Source organism: Meriones unguiculatus, chromosome 4 (genome assembly GCF_030254825.1).
Source record: "Meriones unguiculatus strain TT.TT164.6M chromosome 4, Bangor_MerUng_6.1, whole genome shotgun sequence".
Classification (NCBI taxonomy): Eukaryota; Metazoa; Chordata; class Mammalia; order Rodentia; family Muridae; genus Meriones; species Meriones unguiculatus.
The window spans coordinates 114,678,376-114,701,426 of record NC_083352.1 but is presented as its reverse complement, the minus strand read 5'-3'; the positions used below and the strand labels follow the sequence as shown (position 1 = coordinate 114,701,426).

General features: G+C 47.2%; 2 protein-coding genes across 4 annotated transcripts; one reads left to right on the top strand and one right to left on the bottom strand.

Annotated features, from left to right (window-relative positions):
- Positions 1-10,872: 10,872 nt before the first annotated feature.
- Positions 10,873-13,078, bottom strand: Wfdc9 (WAP four-disulfide core domain 9). The gene is made up of 3 exons (XM_021663281.2): positions 12,981-13,078; positions 11,643-11,784; positions 10,873-10,915 (listed from the first exon to the last, which is right to left on the bottom strand). The coding sequence occupies exons 1-3, from the start codon at positions 13,057-13,059 to the stop codon at positions 10,885-10,887; spliced, it is 252 nt and encodes an 83-aa protein (XP_021518956.1). The 5' UTR covers positions 13,060-13,078; the 3' UTR covers positions 10,873-10,884.
- A 5,932-nt stretch (positions 13,079-19,010) lies between these two features.
- Positions 19,011-20,648, top strand: Wfdc10a (WAP four-disulfide core domain 10A). Of its 3 annotated transcripts, XM_021663277.2 has the most exons (3): positions 19,102-19,257; positions 19,861-20,055; positions 20,469-20,648. In XM_021663277.2, exons 1-3 carry the CDS (start codon positions 19,161-19,163, stop codon positions 20,504-20,506), a joined length of 330 nt encoding a protein of 109 aa, XP_021518952.1. In that variant the 5' UTR covers positions 19,102-19,160; the 3' UTR covers positions 20,507-20,648. The 3 variants fall into 3 exon arrangements, with proteins under 3 accessions (XP_021518954.1, XP_021518952.1, XP_021518948.1); XM_021663279.2 differs by having other exon boundaries at positions 19,011-19,257; positions 19,858-20,648; XM_021663273.2 differs by having other exon boundaries at positions 19,861-20,648.
- The last annotated feature ends 2,403 nt before the right edge of the window (positions 20,649-23,051 follow it).

Sequence of the window (23,051 nt, the reverse complement as noted above, 5' to 3'; positions counted from 1 at the left end):
CAGGCTTCAAGGCTGGCAGGAGACTCAGTGCATCATCAGATCCTGCTGGGGCACAAAGGGTTCCTGACGGGGAGGTGGACACACCGGTGTCCGGCCTCTCAGTGCCCCGCCTGGCTGTGTGCCAGTTACCCATCAGTTCATACCATCTGGCCTGAGGTCAGCTATTTGCGAGTGCTCTCCTCTCCCCTTCCTCTCACTGCACAAAAGAGCCTGTCACACCTTGACATGTTTGTGTCTTGGAAAATTTAAAAGCAGGAAAGCCCAAGTTAAAAGAGAGGCTCTTAGTTACTCATTACCCAGGGACGGTTGCTGTCGATCAGTTAGAGGCCATAGGTCCAGGCTTTCTGCTCTATCAAAATGTAGATCCTTCATCTACAACTAATTATTTTACACTTTTTTTCATTAAATTGTCATCACATCACACCTGCTGTTTCTAATATTTGTCATTTAATCAAATATTTATTTTTTATGGAATATGATTTGGGGGGACAAGTGCTACCTATATATATTTTTAATAACACACACACACACAAATACATAATCCTTAACTGCATTTTCACTCGGTGATCACACCCGTGTAAGCATCCCAAGGCTGTGGGTTTAGGCCCCAGGATTGGAAAAATAAAATCACATCAAGTCTAAGGCACAAGTCTGTGTTGATGTAAACACAGGATGTGAGTTTGATGAACAAAGGACGTACATAGGGTCAGGTGACAGAATGGTGTGGCACCCCAGGATGGTGTCTACGGCTCTCCAAGGAAAGGAAGCCAGGCCTGAGCTGGCTTGCTTGTTCTGTCTCACCATGCTATGCCCAGTCATATGTTTGAAATTTTCTTTCATTAATTCTTTGAGAATCTCATACAAATGCATTTTGATCACGTTCGCCCTTAACTGCTCCCAGGTCTGCCCCTCCCCCACACCCCTAACCTCATGTCCTCTACTTCTTTTGCCCATAATTCTCCAAATCCAGTTGGCCGCCTCAGAGCTCTTGGATGTGGGGCCATCCACTGGAACACAGTTGACCTAGCAGGGACCGCAGCCTTAAAGGCACCCTCCGTAGCTCTTCCATTAGGAGTGGGAGCTTGTGGCCTCTCTCCCACTCCGTGGTAGAATGCTGACTGGGTTGCTCTTGTGCAGGCAACCACAGCTACTGTGCATTCGTGAGTGAGGAGTCCTGGCATGTCCAGAAGGTTTTACTTGGGCCTTTCCCAACCTCTGATGATCTAACACGCCAACACCCTGTCAGGAAGATAGAAGGTCAATGCTTTTGAAATCCACAGCCTCCAGAACCAGGAGCCAAAGAAATTGCTATTTTTTTTTCCAACCTCTGAGCCATCTCTCCAGCCTGAAATTGCTATTCTTTACGAGTCACCTAGCCTGGGATACTCAGCTACACAACAGAAAAAACAAAATCAAGACAGTAATGGGAAACAGGTAATGGACAATTGGTAATGGGACAAAAAATGGGCCAGCTGCCAGGATGCAATGGGGTCCCAGCAGCACTTCTGTGATGGCCACGCCTAAGACCAAGCTCAAACCAATCGTGAGGAAAACACCAGATGCTCTCACCCAGGAGATGTGACAAGGAAGTGCCATGCACAGTTCTCCATAGGTGTGAAACTAACAAGACTGTAGAGCCCAGGATGGCAATGCATTACTTTCTTGTGCCGATGGTTGAATTGTGGCCATATCAAAAGTGTGTTCCAATACGGGGGAGGGGCACTAAAGACCTAAGATCATGACGTGTCATTCTGGTAATTATCAAACGTTTCCAAAAACAGTTCTCTACATTTCGTTTACAGCATTTCCAAAAACTTGAGACTGCTTCAAACGGGGAGGGGGTGTAGGAACAATCAAAATACTTTGGTGACGTGTACTGAGGATTGACAGAGTTCAGACACATAAAATGCTGTATGTGGTGTCCACCATATAATTTCAATAAATCGTCAAATAATGTAGAAGGTTCTTCTCTCTGGAGGTTTATACGTGCTTAATGTTTCCTATACAATTTTACTCCTTTAATGCTTCTTCTTTATTTCGGGGATTGAGGACTGGACCCAGGACCTCTCTCCAGCCTCAGGCACGTGTTCTACGAATATGTGTTTGCATCCCTTTCTATTTTCTTTAGAGACAGGCCCTTGCTAAGCACCTAGGCTGGCCTGGAGCTTGCCTGCAAAGCTGGGATTACGAGCAAGTTCTGCCGTGCCTGGCTTTTCATTTCAAACTCATTTGACTTGGTTTGGGCATATAGACCTGGGTCCCTCAGCCTCAGTGCAGTGAGTTCTTCATTCAGATGGCTTTGCCGTGAGGGTCCGTCCTTGCGCTGCAGAACACCCCACGTCACTGGCCTCCACTCACTTCCACAGAGGCCCTGAGCAGGTCCCCAGGACTCAGGTGAAAACCCAGGCACAGCATTGGGTGGAAAGCGGAGCCAGCCAGACTCCTGGAGCGCACAGCCAGTCTAGCTGAGTCAATGAGCTCCATGTTCACGGAGGGACCCTGCCTCCAAAAATAAAGGTGGAAAAGGGTCAAAGAAAAACACCCGATGCCAACCTCTGGCCTACACACACACACACACACACACACACACACACACAGACCACTAAGTACATATACCACACACACATATATGTGCATTCATGCATACACACACAAGCACATACATACAAATCCACACATATGCTAGCAGCTGCACATAAGTCCAGATGCCGCAGGTGCCTGGGGACGTTGGATCCACTTGTGAGCTAGCTGTCTTCCATGGGTGCGGGAAACACAACTCGGATCCTCTGGCAGAGCGGCTAGGGCACTTAACTGCTGAGCCATCTCTCTAGCTGCCTTTTCCTGTGTTTTTTAAAGCTCCCCCCCCCCAGTCATTTTCATTCTCCCTAAAGAACTCTGGGCATTTCTCATTTGCGGCGATACAGATCCCAGGTTGGCGGATTTTTGTATCTCACTGAACTCTCGCATGGGGACAGACACACTGGCCGTAATTCTTTTTTTTTTTTTTTTAAGATTAATCTTATTACTTTTAATGATAGGTGTTACAGATGGTTGCGAGTACGGAGCCTGAACTCGGGCCTTATGTAAGAACTGTAAGTGCTCTTAAACCACTGAGCCATCTCTCCCAGCCCTCGGTGCTGTTCTTATCTTTCTGCCTTTCTGAGAAAATGTGTTTCTTTCCTGTACTATCTTTCAGGAGGATGTGTGTTTGTTTGTGTTTGTTTTCTGGAATTAAAAAATGGCATGCTTAAGGACAATTTTGGTGGCATTTGCCTTGTTTGGTGATCATCCTGGATCTGTGGTGTGGTATCCATATTAACTTGGGAAAACTTTTCTATTATTAGTTCAGATATTTTTCTGGGTTCCCCCCCCCCGTCCTGTTGTCAGTTTCATTACATAGAGCTCATACGGACCACAGTCTAGGAGTCAATCAAATTGGGTTCGTTTTCTGTGTCAGTTAAAGAATTAAAACGCAGGGAAAAAAAAATCTCCAGTGCAGCAGTTGCTCACAGACTGGACCATAGGTCGAAGAATAAAATCCTTTTGGGATGAGGAAACAGTCACACAGCCAAAAATGCAGAAGAAAATTGACCCTCTGCAAAGCCAAAAAAGAAAAAGAAAAAGAAAAAGAAATTCCATTCTCTTCCCAAGGGCTGGGGGTCTTAAAGCTCCTGAAGAATCTTGTTTCCCCAGTTCAGGGTTGGGTTTGTGTAACATGTAACCTGTGTATTTTTTCCTAACCTAGCCTTGAACTTGTTGAGCCAGTCCACCAGTAGGGGGCCGGCTGTTGGTGGGCAAAAGCCAGCTAGGCCTCTGTTTAAAAAGGCACGCCTTTTGTCTCAGTCAGGAGGGCGAGGAAGAATCCAGCCGTCTTGGAAACTCGCTACTCTTGCTCCCCAAGCACGGCCACTCTCGCCATTTGCCTGCCCGCCAGCCGGTCTCAAAGCCTGTGGGAGTTTCCCCTTTCTTGGATATTGCCCTCTGTTGATTGTCAAAGATTTTCTTTTTCCTTATGTTTCTGTTCTTCTTGCTTTTCAGCTATGTATGTTTGCTCTGAGATATTCTCAAGGGCAGAAATTCTTCATTTGTCACTCATCTGCTGATAAACACCGGTGTGGTGGCTTGAATGAATTGTCACCCACAGTCTGAGGCCCGTGTGCTCCCCTGTTGGTGGTGCTGTCTGGCGAGGCTTCGCCGGTGTGGCCTTCTTGGAGGAAATGTGTCACTGGATGGGGGGGCTTGAGAGTTTTAAAAGCCTTGTGCGGTTGCTGGTTTCTCTCTGATTCCAGCTTGGGATTCAGGATGTGCACCCTCAGCCGGGATCCTAGCTGCCACTTCCGCACCTCTTCCCCATGCTTCCCCCACCACGATCCCAAACCTAAGCGGTGGCGATGTCTCCTCTGGCTCCCTCTACTGCCTGTCTTCCGAGACTGCAGGGGACTGCCCTGAGTGGCTTTCTTTTTAGCTCATCATCCCCACAGGGTGTGTACGCGTGGTTCTGGGGAACTCCAATAGTGCCTGGGGCGAACCCTAATCCCTAGCGCATCCCCTCTAAACAAGCTGGAATGCTGGAAGCGTTTTTTTGTTTTTTTTTGTTTTTTAGTTTTCTCTTTCCGTCTGCAGGGAGAAGCTAAGAGCTGGCAGTTTGCAGAGTCCGAGCATGGTGAAGAGAGGGTGTTAGAAGTATACTTTTATGTCTGCACCGTGGGTGTGCTGGCTGCTGTGGTGTCACAGAAGACGCCAAATAATTTATTGCTGAAGAAATTCATGGACTGTCGAGAGATGGCTCAGCAGGTGAAGGCACTTACCGCCAAGCCCAGGGCCCTGGGTCATATGCCCAAGAACCAACATGGTGGAAGGAGAGAACTGATTTCTGCAAGTTGATCTCTGACCTCCTCACACAAGAGGTGTGCACCCCTCTCCAGTAACCCCAAAACAGATCAATAGAGAGAGAGATAATAAAAATTTCACAGAGAAGTGCTAAATCCCATAATAGTATGGAGGACATCTAGGGAGCCGGAGAACTGACCCTTAGCCAAACATGTAGTCCTGTCCCACATGACTCTTGGGCGTCAGAGTGGATTGCTCCCTCAGCGCACTGTTTCCTTCAGGCTTGGCTGTTTGCTCCCTAGGCCACAATGTAGGCCTTGTTGGCAGTTGCTGTCCTTCTCTGGCTGTTTGGGGCTGGAATAACTCACTAACTCTCTGAATTGCGTTATTGCCTGGCTACCTAGAACTTGAGTCCCTGCCTCCAGGTTCCTGCCGTGGATCCCCTGACAACGGAACGGTAAGCCAAAGAAACCCTTTCCTCTTCAAGCTGTTTTCAGTTAGTGTTTTACCACAGCAACAAAAACCACGCTAAGGCAAAAAGGGACATACAGGGTAAAACCACTCAGAGGCTTTTGAAAGTTGCCCCCTGACTCCCACGTGAGTTTCCCAGGAGGTGAGGTGGGGTGGGAAACAAAAAATTCAAAAAGAATTCAAAATAAAGAGGATGAAAGGCCAAAAAAAAAAAAAGTTTATTGGCACTTGAGGATTCACAGAAGCACAAGCAGTTACTGAGCTCTTTGTCTCTCAGAAAGATGATGATAAGCTGGTTCCTTCAGGCTTGGCTGTTTCCTCCCTGGTGCATGCCTGGTGGCAGGTGCTGTCTTCCAAGTGCTGGAATAACTCACTGATTCTCTGAATTGTGTTATTGCCTGCCTACCTGGAACTGTGGGCCATGCATGCTAGCCTTCTCCCTGGTGTCACCACCTTTCTGATAAACTGAGAACTCAGTTACTTCCTACAAGCCAAACTCATGGAGGCATTTTCTTCAGTGGAGGTTCCCTCATCTCAGATGGCCTCAGCTTGTACCCAGTGAACAGAAACTAGTCAACACAGAGCCCTCCTCCGTTTCCTTGATCCAGGGCGATCAGATGAACCCAGACGTTCCTGGTTGTAGGTGATGACTTCCCACAGACACAGTCCTTGAATTGTTCGCGGCTGCTTCTGTTTCTGCTCATACTGTAGAGGCAGAGGAGGGAAAGTGAGGATTTCATGGCTGCATCAATCTCTGTCATCTTGACTCGAGAAATTCAGGCCTTCTCCCAGTAATTCATTTCTTTCCCTCTCCCTTCCTTTCTTCTCCCCTCCCTTCCTCCGTTCCTCCCTTCCTCCTTTCCTCCCCTTTCTTTCATTTTCTCTTTGGTCTCTGTAGTCCACATACAATAGCATTATTCATTTTTAAATGTGCAGTTCATTGACTTATTAAATGTTCCCATGGAGATACAGTCCATACTGCTCTCTCTAGAGCATCGGCACGAACCTGAAAGCATTCACCAGCTCTCATTCTGCTTTTGTCTTCTGCCTAACCTAAGCTTGGCAACCACTATTTATTTTTCTGTCTTTGTGAACTTGTCTATTCTGGGTATTGTTATTAAATCTGAGACATTTTGTGTCATCCATCTTTCCCTTTGCACAACATTTTCTTAGTTCATTGAGGCTATTACACTCCACTGCTTTTAATGGCTGACCGTTCAATATCAATTCATGGAGATGCATTTCCCAATCCATCTGCTACTTGATGGATATTTGGCTTGTTTCTTTGGTGCTACTTTAAACAATAATGCTCTTGGGGAATGGAGAGATGGCTCAATCATGAAGGGCACTGCCTGCTCTTCCAAAGAACCCTGGGGTTTGATTTCCAGCACCCAGAGGGCAGCTCACAATTATAACTCCAGTCTCAGGGGACCCAAAACCCTCTTCTGGCCCCTACTAGCACTGCATACGTGTGATGCACAGACTTATACGCAGGCAAAGCACCTGTATACAATAGAAATAAATAATTAAATAATTTTAAACACTACTATGAACATTTGTGTGCAAGTTTCTATGTAAATGTCTATTTTAACTCCTGGGTAAGGGCTTTGGATTACAATTGCTTGGTCATACTGTGATTCTCTGTTTAGCTTTCTGGGATTTTCCTCAAGGTGTCTCCCTCAGTTCCTTCCCATTCTTTCCTATGTATCAGGTTCCACTTTCTCCACTTGTTATCAGCACTTACCGGTATGCATGTCTATTAAATTCTACCAAACCAATCTGTATGTAGTGCTATTGATTTGCGTTTTTAATGTTCATTATCCTAATGGTTAATGACGTCAAACACCTTTTCATGTGTTTATTATTCGTGGTTTATTCATTGACAAACTTTTTATTCAACTCCTTCACTCATTTTTATGTTTGGAGAATTTTGTTTGTTTGTTCAGTGCTTGGAATCAAACCTAAGTTCTCACACATGCCACTCAAGAACTCTATTGCTGAGCCACACCCCCGGCTCTTCCACCTAATTTACTTTTAAATTTTAAAATATTTTATTCATTTATTTATGTGTGTGTGTGCGTGTGCATGCGTGCGTGCATGCGTGAGTGTATGTGTGTGTTTGTGTTGCATCGGAAAGCAATGCATGTACCTGTGAATGAGTGAAGGCCAGAAGGATATCAGGAGTCCTACTCTGTCACTCTACCTATTCCTTTGAGACAGGATCTCTCTCTAAACCTGGGCTAGCATTTTCTCAGCTGGGCTGGGAGCCAGCAAGCCTCAGTATTTTTCTTGTTTGTGCCTCCTTTGGAGTTGGGATTATAGATGTGCCTAGCTCAGTACATGGGTGCTGGAATCCAGACTCTGAGCCTCATGAGTTCAGGGCAAGCACTATTTTTTTTTAACTTTTTATTGCTTCTTTGTGAGTTTCATACCATGTACCCCAGTCTCACCCACCTCCCCATCCCCTCATATCCACCCTTCTCACCCTTGGAAACACCTCCCCCAAATAAAAAGACAAACAAAATCAACGCATAGAAAACATCTCATCATGGAAGCTGTAGTGTGTCACAGCGAGTCCCACAATGTATCTCCCTGTGCACACATCTTCACTTGCAAATGTTCATGGCAGCAAACTGAGACATTGGTCTGGTTCGAGATCTCTGGCTTCTGTGATACCATCAATATTGGAACCTCACTGGGTCTCCTGACAGTTGTTGCCCTGTGTCATGGAGATCCTGCAGCTTTGGATCTACAGGACCGGCCTTTTCACATGTTCCAGAAATTTGTAGACGGTGTAGATTTTGGGGTGGGCTAACTCAAAGCAGGGGAAGCACCCTGAGCCATCTCTCCAGCCCTTTTTACTTAATTTTAACTTTGTTGTTTATTTTATTGAAGAGTTACAAGAATTTTTATATATTTTATACACTGTGACCTTACAGATATGGGTTTGAAAAATACAGGCTGTCATTTCACTTTCTTCACTGTGTTCTTTGATATACAAAGGTCTTTAATTTGGAGAGTTTCTAATTTTTTTTTTATTTTGGTTCCCTGTACTTTAAATATTATATCTAAGAAAAATATTTCTTAGCCCAAAATTATAAAAATCTACATTCCTAAGGCCTGGGAGTGTCAAGCTCAGTGCAGAGTACTTGCCTAGAATGTTCTAATGAATGTTCTGCTCCCATTTAATGTCCTGCTACTTAATGCTTCTTTCTCTGGAGCCTCAACTGACCACATCTCCGTGCAGCAAGGTTGAAAGCTTAGTTGACTCTCAAGCTGTACAATCCACAACCCATGAGTATATATGTTCTTTGTAGCTGACTAAGGGGCTGTACTGTCCACCTTCTGACGCTTTGGGTATCCTTCAACTTCTTAAGCAGCAGGACTGGATACTGAAGTGGAATGCCCAACCGAGGGCAACCCTTTCTTCCCCAGAGCGTCTCACCTTTTGTTCTCTGTTTTGTATCAGGAAGGAACAACCATTGTCCTTCTAGAGAGCTCCAGGGTCCCTCTCCCCCATTTCTTGTGCCACTGAACCATCCATCGTTTCGTTCTCCTGAGTTGTAAGGCGCTAACTGGTCTACCATGGATCTGTGGCCTTTGTCTGGCATTGGTCTTTGCTGAACCAAATCCTAAGCTGCTCCTTGGCCGTAAAGCAGGCAGGGGTGACACTGTGACTCATCCACCTAGGAAAAACTATCTTGGGCTGAGGAGATGGCTCCGCAGGTAAAGCGCTGGTGGTTACAAGCCTGAGGGCTGGGGATTCGGGTCCCCAGCACTGATGTAAATGCCTGGTGGCTACGGAAGCTCCCTGAGTGCCAGCTCCCAGGAAATGGAGACTCCATAGAACAACCTTGATAGTTAGACTAAGAAAATTGGAGAGCTCTGTGTTCAATTGGGAGTCCTTGCTTCAATGAATAAGGCGGAGAATAGTTGAGGAAGCTACCTGACATCAATGCCACGCCTCTGTATATGCATGCACAGAACACACACATGCATGAATGCTGTGCACAGACATACACACACACACATACATATACACACATATACACAGAACACTCTCTCTCTCACACACACACATACACACACTTAGACACACATACACACATATGTATACACACATATGCACAGAACACACACACACTCTCTCTCTCTCTCTCACACACACACACATACACACACACAAGCTACCTTCTTCTCTGTTCCTGGATGGGGCATAAGGTTGAATACATAGATGATCGTCTATGATATTCTCATCTAGGTCAAGTCACATCCAGACACAATCCAGACAAGCAGCAAACACAGGCAGCAAAACCCAGACTGTGTGACCTGAAACCTTGGGAGGAGAGCATGATTGCACAGATGAGACAGCCGGCCAAGATGTAAACTGTGCATGAGAGAAGGAGAAGTCACTCCCAGAGGCTCACGGTACCCATCTCAAGGGCAGGAGTATTTCCTCAAATAACCAAATACATCAGCTTCTTACTAACATGGTGCTTGCTCCATCAGACAGATTATGTGAAGGACAGAGTTTGGGGTGTTGGCCGGAGAGTTTGGCTTTCATGAACACACAGGACACTGAACTTCTGAGTATTCACCAAATCCTATTTTCTGCACTTGGGATACAAGTGGACTGTGTTCCTCAGTCTCATTTGCAAATAGGAAGAATCACGTGGCTACACAGTGACCAAAAGAATGTAAACAAAAGGCGAACTAAAACCAGTGACAAGCCTAGTCCTAGACCCAGCCCCTAAAAACCCTTTTATGAGGGGCTGGAGCGATAGCTTCCTCATCAAGTGCACATGCTGCTCCCAGCACCCACATTAGGCGGCTCACAACTCCCTGCAACTCCAGCGCTCACATACATACATACATACATACATACACACACATAGTTTTAAAAATGTTAAAGCTTCTTAGGAATCTCCCTACTACTTAACTTCTCCTATCTGCTGGCAGGGAGTCACCAGATGAGGTCCTGGGAGATGACAGAGCCACAGATAAAAGATCCTTGAATTGGGGCATACATGGCCACCCTCAGTAGAATGTATTGCGAATGTAAACTAACTTAATTTGCTAGCCACACGAATTTGTTGTGGTTGTTGTGGTTGTTGTTGCTGCTGCTGCTGCTCTTGACCTTGAACTCACAATCTTCCTGCCTCAGACTCTTAAGTGCTAGGACTACAGATGTGCAGCACCATGCCTGGCAAATCCATGGAATGTTTATAAGCCTCTTTGTGTGTGTGTGTGTTTATGTAGTGGTTGGTAAACACACAGGAGAAGACAGACTTGCTTCAGTGTCCACCCATCAGTGTCCCATCAGTGGGATGGGAGCAGCTGTTGGGACTTGTGGGCTTTCTAACAAGAGAAGCACTTGTCTTTAATGGCGTACAAGAACCACAGAGCCCTCGTGATGCCATATCCATTTATTTGACAAAAGTTTAAATGTCCTCTGACTGAAGACATCAAAGAAAGGACAGAGAGGCCCTCGGCTGGAGCGAGTGGCCCTTCAGGGAGGCCAACACCATTCCTCCCAGATCACAGCCGCCCCGCAGCCCACACTGGCAGTGGTCCACATAGACACTAGTGTTTCATCAGGCTTTTAAAGGGTTCTCTGGAAGAGAGAAATCAGATCGTTAGACTGAATTTACTCTCCAGGAGTAAATTCACACCTGAACAACAGTACCCCAAGCTCCAGAAATTCTCTGTTATGTCAGGAGTTGCCCTTTTCAACGTCAACTCTCTGTGCCAACAAGATGGCTCAGCAGATAAGAGCACACGACAGCAAGCCTAAGGAGCCAAGTTCGATCCCAAAGACCCCATGATAGAGGGGACAGCTCTCACAAGCTGTCTTCTGACCTTCACACACACACACACACACACACACACACACACACACAAACGGTGGCACTCATGTGCACATACACTAAATAAATAAACCTTAAAACAAATTAAAGCAATTTCTCCCAAAAGGTTTGCTGATTGGCAGCTGAATTCAAGGTCTTCTAGGGTCTAGCCAAGAAAAGGTGATCAGTTCGTTCGGATAGAGGAGGGACATGTGAATTGACGGGTGGTGTCGTATGAGAAGCAAAGAGACTGAATGGTGGTGGTGGAAAAAAACAAAACAAAACACAGACGGATGTCACTGCCTTTGTTTCTGTGTAAATGGTAATCGAGATTTGGAGATAGGCGTTTCCTTGCTTTATTTGACTGTTTCTGTGAGTGGATTTTAGGTGACCTCAGTCTCCTGCAACTCCTAAAGAGTGGCTTGCAGAGTGAACGAGGAGCAGAATTCGAGCATGCCCATGCCTCATCACCCCCCTGCCCCCAGGGCCACTCACGCATTGTCCAGGCAGATGTTCCCGCAGTACGTCCAGCAGCACGTGTGGTTTGGGCTCACACAGTTCTGCACCTTCGTGCACCTTTTGCCACAGAACCTGGTCGGAGGCTGTACCCAGCACTGATCGATTTCTTGGATCTTGTCTGGAATGGAGATGCTGGAGGTTGGCAGAGTGTATTTACTCAGGACGTGAAGCAGACGCCCTTTCAGACTGAACCAGCCCTTCCGGAACTCAGAGGCCCCGTGTCAGGAAGTATCTCTGCCATCCATGAAAACCCCTCCAGCTATAGGCAGTGTCTCTACGAGAGAGCATCCCTGCATGACATACTTTTCCTCCTCCCGTGTGTTACTGAGGTACTGTGGGATTCTGGGTCCTAAAGGTCGAACCTGGGGTACCGTCCCAATATATACCACCTGACCAAATTTATACTGATAAGACCTTAGATTTCAGAGCCTGCGACCTTGAGTTCTAAATCCTATACCCAACTTGTGGAATGGGAAAACTGAGCCAAAGACAGTAGGAACCTCACTTCCTACTTTTCTATTTGCTTCCTATTGATAGCCACTGAAGTATGCCCCGCCCCAATCCATATATTCATTGTCCTGATACTTTTCTACTCAGTCCCTCTGTTGCTCTCACCATCTTAGCATGTATACATGATTTTCTAAGGTGTCCTCATTTGTTTTCACCATTTTTCAGGCTCAAACTGCTCCCAAGCAAAATGAATGTGACTAAAATCACGATGGTGATATTAGTCATCTATGTCTCACCTCACCAAAGTGCAGAGATTTTGAAACTATGGGCTCAAAGGGAAGCTTGGTGTTAATAATTCCTCTCAATGATTCTAACTGAGCTGGTCAGATAGAAAATCAGATTTCCTGATGCTCTGTGAGGTATAGAAACGGCTCTGTTCTCTTTCCAGGTACCTGGTATTGCTTTCAGAGATGCAAAGGGAGTTTGAAGGCACACCGGACTACAGGCAGCCACTGTAATGGATGTCTCTGCTTAAGGAAAGCTCTGATTTTCTTTCAATTGTGTACCGTGTGTGTGTGTGTGTGTGTGTGTGTGTGTGTGTGTGCGTGTGTGTGTGTGTGCGCGCGCGCGCGCGCGCGCGCGAGTGTAGGCATGCATGTGCCACGACACACGTGTGGAGGCCAGAGGGCAACTTTTGAGAGTTAGTCCTCTCCACCGTAAAACCCCAGGGATCAAACTCAGGTTGTCAGTCTCTGACCTCCTGAAGGCTGGTTTTGGAAAGGTGGGCCCTAACCCAGCCGTGACAGACACGCCAGGGATGGGCAGAGCACCCCGTTGTCATGCTATGACTGTTACCATGTTTACCCCTGAGGCTTCCCAGAACATGCAGAAACACCACAACCCCATGGACGGACACTGCGAGAAGGAAGATCTGGAGCCTCATGTCAGACCTCGGCGGTTGCAGGAAGACAGATCTTCACCCACTGCCGCTAGAAGCAGAAAAGACATGAAGGCACGCTTGGTGAGGAGGACACATGGGGACTCTATCCCTTCCTGCCCCTTCCCTGGCCCCCACACACATACCAACTCCCTCACTAGCCATCATTTTCCTCACGCTGCTTCCTGCCTCGCGTGACACGGCCCTTTCTGAGGTTGCTTCTTTTTAGAAGGCACCGCTCCCCCTGAAGAGCAGAGCAAATCCTTAGACTGTACGATTTTTTAAACTACAAAGAGGAAATGGAGAAATGTCAGCAGTTCCTCTACCTGATGACCTCCAGCCAGCATATGTGCCTACTTACGCATGATGCTCGCCATTTTACGAAATTAGGTAATCAGGGGTCCTGATAGTTTGCGGAGAGACATCTGTTATACATTGAGGCTCAATAACGTGGGGTGTGTGTGTGTGTGTAGAAAAGTAGAGGTATCTTTGTTTTCTCAAACACGCCAATGTGCAGTGTTTTAGTCACTTTTCCGTGTCCTGATGACACCGCTGTGCGCAGCTAGAGCCACCTTGCACTCTGCCCTCCTTTCTATTTGTTTTAGTAAACAAATGTGTTAAAGTTACACATTCTAATGCCCTGCTCTTCCGCTCCTTTCTTGTTCAGTTCGTACCTTGGTTCTGGGTAACGTGTAGAAGGCAGACTTGGTTGAGTTCCCGAACCTGTAACTGGGTGGCAACAACTGTCAGCACTCTCTAACATAGTGTCCGTCAGCCACTAGAGACTGTTTAAATTCACTAAGTGTCAGTTTTCAGTGATGTCAGAATTCAATAGCCACGTGCAAGTTAGAGCCATTGCGCGGACAGTCCATAGGACGCATCCATAACCATAAAGGGTTTTCCTGACTGGTGGGTATCTGCATGCATCTACCAAAAAGCCTCTGCAGGAAAGCCAGGGTAATGCCAGAGATCATTAAACGGCGAAGTTGCAGGGCTGAGGAGGAAGGGATGGCTCAGGGGTTAGGATCACATACTACTCTTCCGGGCGACCTGAATTCAGTTCCCAGCATCCATGTTAGGGGTTTTACAACACCTGTAACTCCAGCTCCAGGGGTCTGATGCCCTCTTCTGGCCTTGAGGACACCTGAATTCATGCATGCATGCCCCTCCCCCACCCAGATACACTTAATTAAGGAATAAAATAAAACTCTTTGGAAGAATGAAAGATAAAGTTGCCCCAGGTCTGTGTACATGCACAGAAACATGCACACACATATATACTCATGTGTACCCACACACACATGCAACCATGCCCGAGGGACATGAAAGTTATGAACAATCATGTTGGTTGGCTTCCATTCCTTTTTTCATAATTTTTTATTTTATATGTGTGGGTATTTTGCCTGCATGTATTTCTGGTGCTTTCAGAGGCTAGAAGACAGCACTGGAGCCCCTGGAATTAGACTTACAGTTATGAGCCACCATGTGGGTGCTGGGAATCAAAGCAGATTCTTCTGAAAAAGTGACCAGTGCTCTTAACTGCTGAGCCATTTCTCCAGCTCCATCCAGCTTCCACTCTAAGATGCTTATGTCAGCTCTCCAGGCTTCTCCATTCAGAGCCCACAACCCACTATCTTGCCTCAGTGTGGCTAGATGATGGAGATGAGGTTTTTAAGACTCCATGTACCACTGGGCAGTATTCACACCCAAAAAATGCCGATTCATTGTTGAGGCTTCACACCAAAGGGTGGGGTGGGGGCACTTCCAGAAATCTCACGGATAAGTTACTTGAAATAACACAACCAGCTAGCAGTGTCGGGCTGTCCATTCCCTGAGGATCTGGGGTAGGGCAGGGGGTCCTTCTGATCCTGTGAAACCACCACTACACGGCAACAGGTGTACAATATACCCTACCAACCGCACACAGACTGGGTGGTGAGACGTGAGCTGACTGGGTGAGTACGGGCATAGACTGTCATGTGGAATCCTGGTGCCTCCTCCCACATAAAGGACAAAGAGGATGTGTACAGCGACTCCACCCACTGAAAGCCGTGGGTTCTTTGAAGCGGTTTGTTTGTATTAAAATATGGCCCTAGACTAGAGTTATTAAGCTGTTCATTTAAGGGCATCATTCTTTTTTCTCCTTTGTCTTTTTATTTCACTTGTATGTGTGGGTGTGGCTGGGTGAGCACAGGTGTTCCACGCAGGTGCCTGCAAAGACCGTGGAGGACAGGCACCAAGTTTCCCCAGCTGTCTGGTGTGGGTGCTGGGAACCCGTCTCAGTTCTCCTATCTGCTGAGCCACCTCTCCGGTCCTTCACTATCTCTCACTTACCCTTCAATGATGTCATAAGTGTGCAGGCTGTACCTTGGTCATATCCACCCCCAGCCCCGCTCCCACTCCCCTGACCCGTCTCCCCGCCTCCACGCCCTCCCCTTTCCTGGAGTGGAGAGGACCCACTGAATCCAATCAGTGTTTTGCACTCGAATGCCGAGTGGTGACTATCCACGCAGCAAACTCAGGAGTCTAATGGACACAGGCCATGCGGTGTCCAGAAGACAGGAGTTCACAGCGCTCCTTCCCACCCTTCAGATCATTCCTTCCATCAGCCCTTCCTTCCATAACGTTTCCCGAGTCTTGGGGTGGGGGTACTGACACAGATGTCCTGCTCAGGGCTAGGCACTCCTAGTTACCTCTTAGCGCTTTGACCAGTTTTGAGTCCCACTACACAAGTTTGTCTGGCCAGTTCGGAAAGCAATACAGATCTAAGATCGCATTCTTTTATTTTTTAATTAACTTTTTATTTCTTATTTTACATATATGCACTTCACTCATGTTTGTGCACAAGCAGAGGGCATCAGATCCCCTGGAGCTGGAGTTCCAGATGGTTGCAAGCCACCCACTTGTGGGTGCGTGGAATGGAAGGAACTCCAGTCCTCTGGAAGAGTAGTCTGTGGCCTTAACCACTGAGCCACCTCTCCAGAACCCTCCCATCTCGTTCTTACTTTAACACTGGGTCTCCAAAAGGTTCTCAGGATCCTGCTGATGCCCAATTGTCCTCCCTTGCACACTTCTAGTGTTGGAAATCATCCCAGAGAAGGGAAGCAAGATCTGCCCCAGTATTTCCCCTTTCAGACCCAGAACGCCTCTCATGTTCAGTTTTGGTTACCTGAGAGGAAGTTTAGAAAACGGAAAGGCCTGAAGTCACCATAAAGATTGAGACCTTAGTAAAACCACTCATGCCCCAAACTGCAAATCCTGGGTTCTTCCAACAGTGTAAAGAACGGGGCTAGGCGAGACTACAGGTGACTGCGTCATCTACATGACCTTTCCCTGTGGGGTCTTGGATATATCAGTCAGTCGCCTCTTCTTCGGTTTTCTTACTTGAACAAAAAGGACACCACCGCCCTTTTCACGGGAGTAACGATGCTGTTCCAGGCAGAAGCTCATCTCAGACAAAACTCATGCCTCAAGACTCTCACCACACACACACACACATCCCCTACAGATGCTTGTGAAACAACTGACAGCGTCTTTGTCCACACCCCCAGGGACAGAGCACAGGAGAGCAGGCGGGAAAACCAAAGTCCGGAAGCTTAGGCGTTACAGTGACGTCTGGGGCAGCAGAGCAGTAAGTTCAGCCGTTCCACAGACTGCTTCTTTGGCATTCGTCCATCTCAAAAGCACTGGACCGTGTTGACACAGGCGGTGACCCTGGGTGGGCTGGGGACATTGTATGCCTGCTCTGCAGCTCTAGTGCAGAATTCCTGGGCTCAGCCACGGGAAGGAAGGAAGTCAGTGGGACCTGTCTGGGTTGGCAGTGGTGTTCTGAGGAACGGTCTCACTCTGTAGCCCACACCTGCCTGGAACTCATAGCGATCCTCTTGCCTCAGCCTCCCAAATGCCAGAATTACAGGAGCATCACACCACACCCAACTTTGTGCCACGATCTTTATCTTCGAGTGCTGCTCAGCTTTGATTCTCCTTTGATCGTCCTGCCACAAATGCCCTCCAGCGAAGAAGCTGGATTGGAAGGGTTTTTAGAAAGCTAGATAGCCATCTAGCGAAGGAAGGAAATGGAGCCATCAGACCTAGAATTGGAATCTTGCCACAGAGTTGTTGCTTAGGTAAGTGGAGACGTTTGTCCACCAGATATCAAAGAACAGCATGCTAAAACCTGGAGAGAGGGCGCAGTGGGCAAGAGAGCTTGCTGTCCGAGCATGGGCCCTGAGTTCGGATCCCAGCCCTCACAGTTAAAAAAAAAAAAAATCCTAGCAGTACCTCACATGCCTGTAACCCCGGTGCTGGGGCACATGGACAGAAGGGTTATTAGTTCTCGCTGGCCACCTGGCCAGGTTAAAAACTTCAGGCTCAGTGAAAGACCCTATTCCTTGGAGAAAAAGCAGGGAGTTACAGAGCAGGGCACCCAATGTCTTCCTTGGCCCCTCCACCACACACACACACACACACACACACAGAGACAAAGAGGTCAAGCACTCTCAAAGAGCAGACTCCTCTCAAACTTGGCCTACTGGATTTCTTTATGTAGGTGTGGGAACAATCCTTCCAAGACTCCACACACTTGGCTAAGGAGGATGAGCCACTACAAAGACAGAGGTCAGGGTTTGGAAGACCCAAATCCAACATTGCCCCTCGGGGCACATTGAGGGGAAATTGGTGAGGAGGAAAAAGGTACCTGCTATGGTTTGTAGTTTGTTCCCCAAAGATTCCTTTGCTGGAGTGGTGATCCCCAAAGCAGCAGAGTAGTATGCTAAGAGTAATACAGCATTTAAAAGGTGGGGGCCTAACCAGAGATAGAGAGGCCTAACCCAGAGGGTGGGGACGGAGGGAGGGAGAGAAACAAGGAGGTGTACATATGGAGGAGGGACTAAGAATTCAAAGGGTGGAAAGAGAGGGTTGAGTATGGATGGGATCAATATACACTTATATACAGGTGTGACGTCAACAGATGAAGGAAAGATATTTTGAAAAGCCAAGAACAGAGGTCAGAGTCTTTACTGCACTGTAAAAGGAGCTGGGTGTGTCAAGAGGTCTCTCCTTGGTCCTCCTAAGTCTATGCTCAAACCTTCCTCGTCTGCTCCCCAGACCCACTTCTGCAGAAGAGCATAAACTAGGGCAAATACTTGACAGTGTGTGTGTGCATGTGTGTGTACGAGAGAGAGACAGATTTAAGTGAAAGGAGTGCAGTTACGGAAAGGTGTTTGGGACACAGGTACACAATTAAGTAAGAAGGGTGGAAGGCAGGAAACAGAATGACTGAGCCAAAATGTGATTCTGTATGAGGTGCCTGGAGAAGCTGAAAGATGACACAGCGAAAAAGGGCCGGGGCTGGGGAGGTGACTCGGGGGTTATGAGCGCATGCTGGTCTTTCAGAGGACCCGGGGTTCAGTTCCAGTGCCTGTGCTAGGCAGTTCAAAACTCTAGTTCCAGGAAATCGGACCTGATGTCCCAGCTGTCATGTGTGGTATACACACATGCACACACACACACACACAAGCTAAATAAGTAACAATGAGTCTATTGTTGTTACTGGTGAGACCATAATCTTAATTGTTTTCTTTTTTCCATAAGATCATTTATAACAAAAAACAAAAATAAGTTGTATATTTCTCTTTGTGTATGTAGTGTGTGCATGTATGTACATATATGTTTATGCTTGTGCATTCACATGTGGAGACTAGAGACGGACGTCAGAGTCTCTCACCGAACCTTGGACTCACAGTCTCAGCTCCAGGCAGCTCAGAAGACCCTGGGGTCTGCCTGTTTCCACCATCACTCCCACATCTGGCTTGCAGACGTTTGCCTCCAGGCCAGCTTTTACATGCAGATGCTTTACCAAAAAAGCCATCTCCTGAACCCTAAATTATACATTCCATGAAGAAATTATGTTAGCAAGAAGAGAGGGCTGATGATGAGAAAGGAGATAATCATTTCCCAGAAAAGCCATCCAAGAACAAACCGGGGCAAGAGGAAGGAACACGTCGTTTACCGCTTTGTCCAGATTTGGCCAGTAGAGGCAGCAGAGAGCCCTCATCCTGCCGTGGGAAGTCCAGGCCAGATCTAAGCTCACCGCTCCGGTCTCAGTCATGTCGTCCAGGGCTCTGCTGCTCATTCTTGGCGTTCTGCTGCTGCTGCTATCGCTAGCCCAGGGAGGGATCCGCAGGAAAAAGCCAGCATATGAAGGTAAGTGATTGGATGAGGTGGGTATGTGGGCAGCAGGCAAGGAGGGACTGCGAACTGATCCAGAAGCGGCATGCTACAGTACTCCTTCTCCAGAGTACTGTGCAGGCTCGGAGTGGTTTCCAGCAGTAGACATAGCGATTCCCCCCTTTCCCCGCAGAAACAAGTAGTGGCGAAAGGGGCACCGTGGCTGAAAATCCGATGGGCAAACAAGACAGTTGTTCTAGATTGATACATATTTGGAAGGGCTAACTAGACATAGATGCTCATGGAGGGGGGGGGTGATAGAAACGGGTGAAGGTGCAGAAACAAGAGACATAAAAGAGGAAGAAATTGCCTTCTGGGGTTGGGGGTAGGGGCCGGAGGGGGAAGTAAAAGGTAAACTTTGAAAGGGACAAGATCCTGGACAGCAAAGAAAGCCAAAAAAGGCCAGAGACTCATCTGTTACCCCGACAGACCCTGCAAATTCTGAAGAGTTGAGAGGAAGGGTCTGAGAAATGCCCAGGTCTCTGCGAGCTGAGTACGAGTGGAAAGTTTAAGCCTCAGAGGGAGTCTCTCTAGGCAGCCACTCTGGTCTACCTACCTGGTCTCGTTCCTTTTCAGTAGAACGAGGCACCCCTGTCATCAAGGCGTGTGAGAGGAAGCCCAAGTTGTATCTATGCCAACGCCACTGTGAGGCTGACGAAGACTGCCAAGCCAATAACATATGCTGCTCCACCACCTGCGGGAACGTTTGCGTGAACCTGTTGGATGATTCAGTGTGGGAAGAGCCCCCTGCTCGCCCTGACTTCTATCCAGAGGGTCAGTCCTTCTCTCAGGTCATGTTTGACAAAATAGTGTTTCCGCCCACAGCCGCTTCAAACCATATCCAATGAAAACCAATGGCGCCCCCTATGTGTGCCCTTCTCGGGTCCGGGCTCCTCTCTCTCTCTCTCTCTCTCTCTCTCTCTCTCTCATTAGTAGTTTGCCTTTAGTGACATGGGTAGGCCAAGCATGGGAGGGTCTCACGGACCGGAGGAGAGTGTTTCCTCTGGACTCTCCGCTCAGGTCTCTGTCACATACCTTCACCAAATCTCCAGTTGTTTGTCCCTGTTGTATACGGACACACCACTGCTGGGGCCTAGTTGGGAAGTGAGACTCCAGTGGTTTTATTAACTGAATGTTCTCCACCAACCCCAAACTACCCTCTTTTAGACTCTTCTTTTGATCCGCAGACATGTCAGAAAGCGGGGAAACAGGTGATTTGTACTGACATTACAAAACAAAAAACAAAAAAAAAAGATTTGGCACAAGGTGGCTCCAAGCTCCTGCGCTGATTGAGTTCCTGTCCTGACTTCGTTTGATGATAAACTGTGATGTGGAAGCAAAAGCCAAATAAACCCTTTCCTCCCCAAGTTGTCCTCCAGTCATGGTGATTCGGCGCAGCAATGGGAAACTTAACTAAGACATTTATCAATGTTTCGTTTTTGAAAGATGACCGAATGAGTTTGGTCCTACCTGATATTTATAGATTTCCCTGTGTGGACTGTGTTACCCTCCTAATGTTGAATGATCTTTTCTCCTTGTGTGAGAGTTTGTTGGTATGTTGTCTGGAGTTTTGCATCTACTCAAGGTAGGGTAGGGTAGGCTCAGGCTCTGTTTAATTCTGGAACCTGGGATCATTCAGATTTAGCCCAGAACCAAGAGGACTGGCTTGTAGCAGTGTTACCTGGTGCTGGCCTGAAGGCTGTGTATTTATATGAGGGTCTAGGCAATATCCAGCCTGGATACTGGTTTCTCTGGAGCCAGCATGGAAATAAGATACATAAGTGTAGCTGTGTAGTCTAGGTTCAGCTCTGGAGTCTAGAGATAGGCTTGGAACTTGGGTCTGCTAGAATATGGGATTGTCAAGCTAGATGGCTTAGAGGCTGTGTGTGTGTTCAGGTGCCAAACTGGTATCTAAGGCCAGGGCTGCTGAGATGTGCCTGAAACCTATAGCCAGAGGAAGTAGCTTAGAACTGGGTGGGCCTGCATCCTTTCTATATGGAGATAAGCCTACACAGTGGGACCAGAGGTGCTACCCCAGTACATAGGGGTGAGAGGGTCAGCCTCATGCTGGTATGGGCCTTATGCCTAGGGGAAAAAAATGGTATTGACACTGGTCTAGAGCCTGGAGTTTAGAATCTAAGTTGGCCATATAATGGACTGGGGGCTGGCCTAACACAAGCCTGAAGCTTGGGGTCTTTGGGGTTGGCCTGGTCCTACAGAAAACCCAAAGAGAGTCGGATATCCAGGCTGCCCCGGTCCTTGAGATGTGGTATCTCCTTAGTGTCCAAGGTAAGTTTAAAGGCTCAGTCTGAAGTTCCTGGCCTTGGGGCAAAGGGCCTAGCCTAGCATGCTGGGAGACTATAGGAAGTATTTTTATAGGACATCACGAAACCTGGGTCCACAGTGCTGGCCTAATGACTAGGCCTTTGCAGGCCAGCCTGGTCCTAGGAGCAGCCTGGAAGGACTGCCAGCATGGGGGAAAGTCTCCAGCTGTTGATGACAGCTTCCTTGTAAACGCCCCACCCCACCCCAATAGTTAGAAACCTGGCTCCTGTCATGTGCCAGTCACTCATTCAGCTGTTTGCTTTGTTTAGTGCAACATGAAGAATTACCTCCATATACCTAAAAACAAATATGAAAGACCTGCTCTTTAAAAAATAAAAACGTAATAAAATGAATCACTTGGCAATTTCTCACATTAAAATGGTACCTGAGAAAGTTCACAAAAGTAGCCTGTAAACTCTAAGACACCTGGGTGGCAAAATCCCTACAATTAGGAGTTGTAAGAAGTACAGTCAAGAGTGGGAGAGGAACCTGGTGTGGTGGTGCACCCCTTTAGTCCCAGCACTTGGGAGGCAGAGGCAGGTAGATCTCTGTGAGTTCAAGGCCAGCCTGCTCTACAAAGGGAGTCCAGGATAGCCAGGGCTAGACAGTCAATGCTGTGTAGAAAGACCCTGTCTCAAAAACAAAAGAAAAAAAAAAAACCAAATAAGCTATAGTGATAATTCTGGAATTTTGGCTTCTTTTTTTAAAAATCACAGAAATATTATAAGAATATGTTTTCATTTTAATCCCAGCTGTGAGGACACAGGGCTGCTTCAGCCTGTGTGAAACAGCTGACTATGATTTGCCTCGTGCTCTAGCAGAAGTGTGGTTTTGCCAACCGCAGACAGTTTTTGTGACTGTATGATGTTTGGAATTCTGGGAACTTCTCAGAGGGTATATATGATACCAGGCCCCAGAGAGGTGGCATTGATGGTCATTCAGGGGAGTTGGTTGCAGCTTTAGTCGTGCTCAAAGAAGAAACAAGAAGAAAAAAAAAATTAGATTCAAGGATCTCTAGCTCTCTCTCCCCTCATCTCTCTTCCTCTCCCATCTGGTGATAAGGGGTGAACCTGGAGCCAGGGAATAAAGGGTGGGAAAAAGAAGAACCCATAGGGTAGCAAACACTAGCTTCAATAAACAAACAAAGAGTCGGAGAAGAACTTTGAAAGAAGGGACTTGGTGGAAATTTAAAGGAGCTAAGGGGTGATAACAGGGTGACTTGACCAAAGAGCATGGTGTATAATATGAACTTGTAAAAAAGCAGATAATTTTTAGAGCGAGGTATTCAGGGAGAAATAGTAGAATGACGTGAAAGGAAAGTAAGGGAACACTGGAGCCTGCTAGTAAGTGGTTTATTTTTCAAGTATGTTTGCCTTTTTACCCCCCAATAAACACAGCGTTTCTGAAAGTAAACTCCCCCCACCCCCTGTTCTGGGAAGTCAGGG

Bases quoted from the DNA above. Each gene is read 5' to 3' on its own strand.
- Wfdc9 (XM_021663281.2), bottom strand. From the start codon at position 13,059: ATGAGGCTCCAGATCTTCCTTCTCGCAGTGTCCGTCCATGGGGTTGTG. The intron at 11,785-12,980 runs GTAAACATGGTA...TCTCCATTCCAG, and splicing joins TGTTCTGGGAAGCCTCAGGG to ACAAGATCCAAGAAATCGAT. The intron at 10,916-11,642 runs GTGAGTGGCCCT...TCTCTCTTCCAG, and splicing joins AACATCTGCCTGGACAATGC to AGAACCCTTTAAAAGCCTGA.
- Wfdc10a (XM_021663279.2), top strand. From the start codon at position 19,161: ATGTCGTCCAGGGCTCTGCTGCTCATTCTTGGCGTTCTGCTGCTGCTG. The intron at 19,258-19,857 runs GTAAGTGATTGG...GTTCCTTTTCAG, and splicing joins GAAAAAGCCAGCATATGAAG to TAGAACGAGGCACCCCTGTC.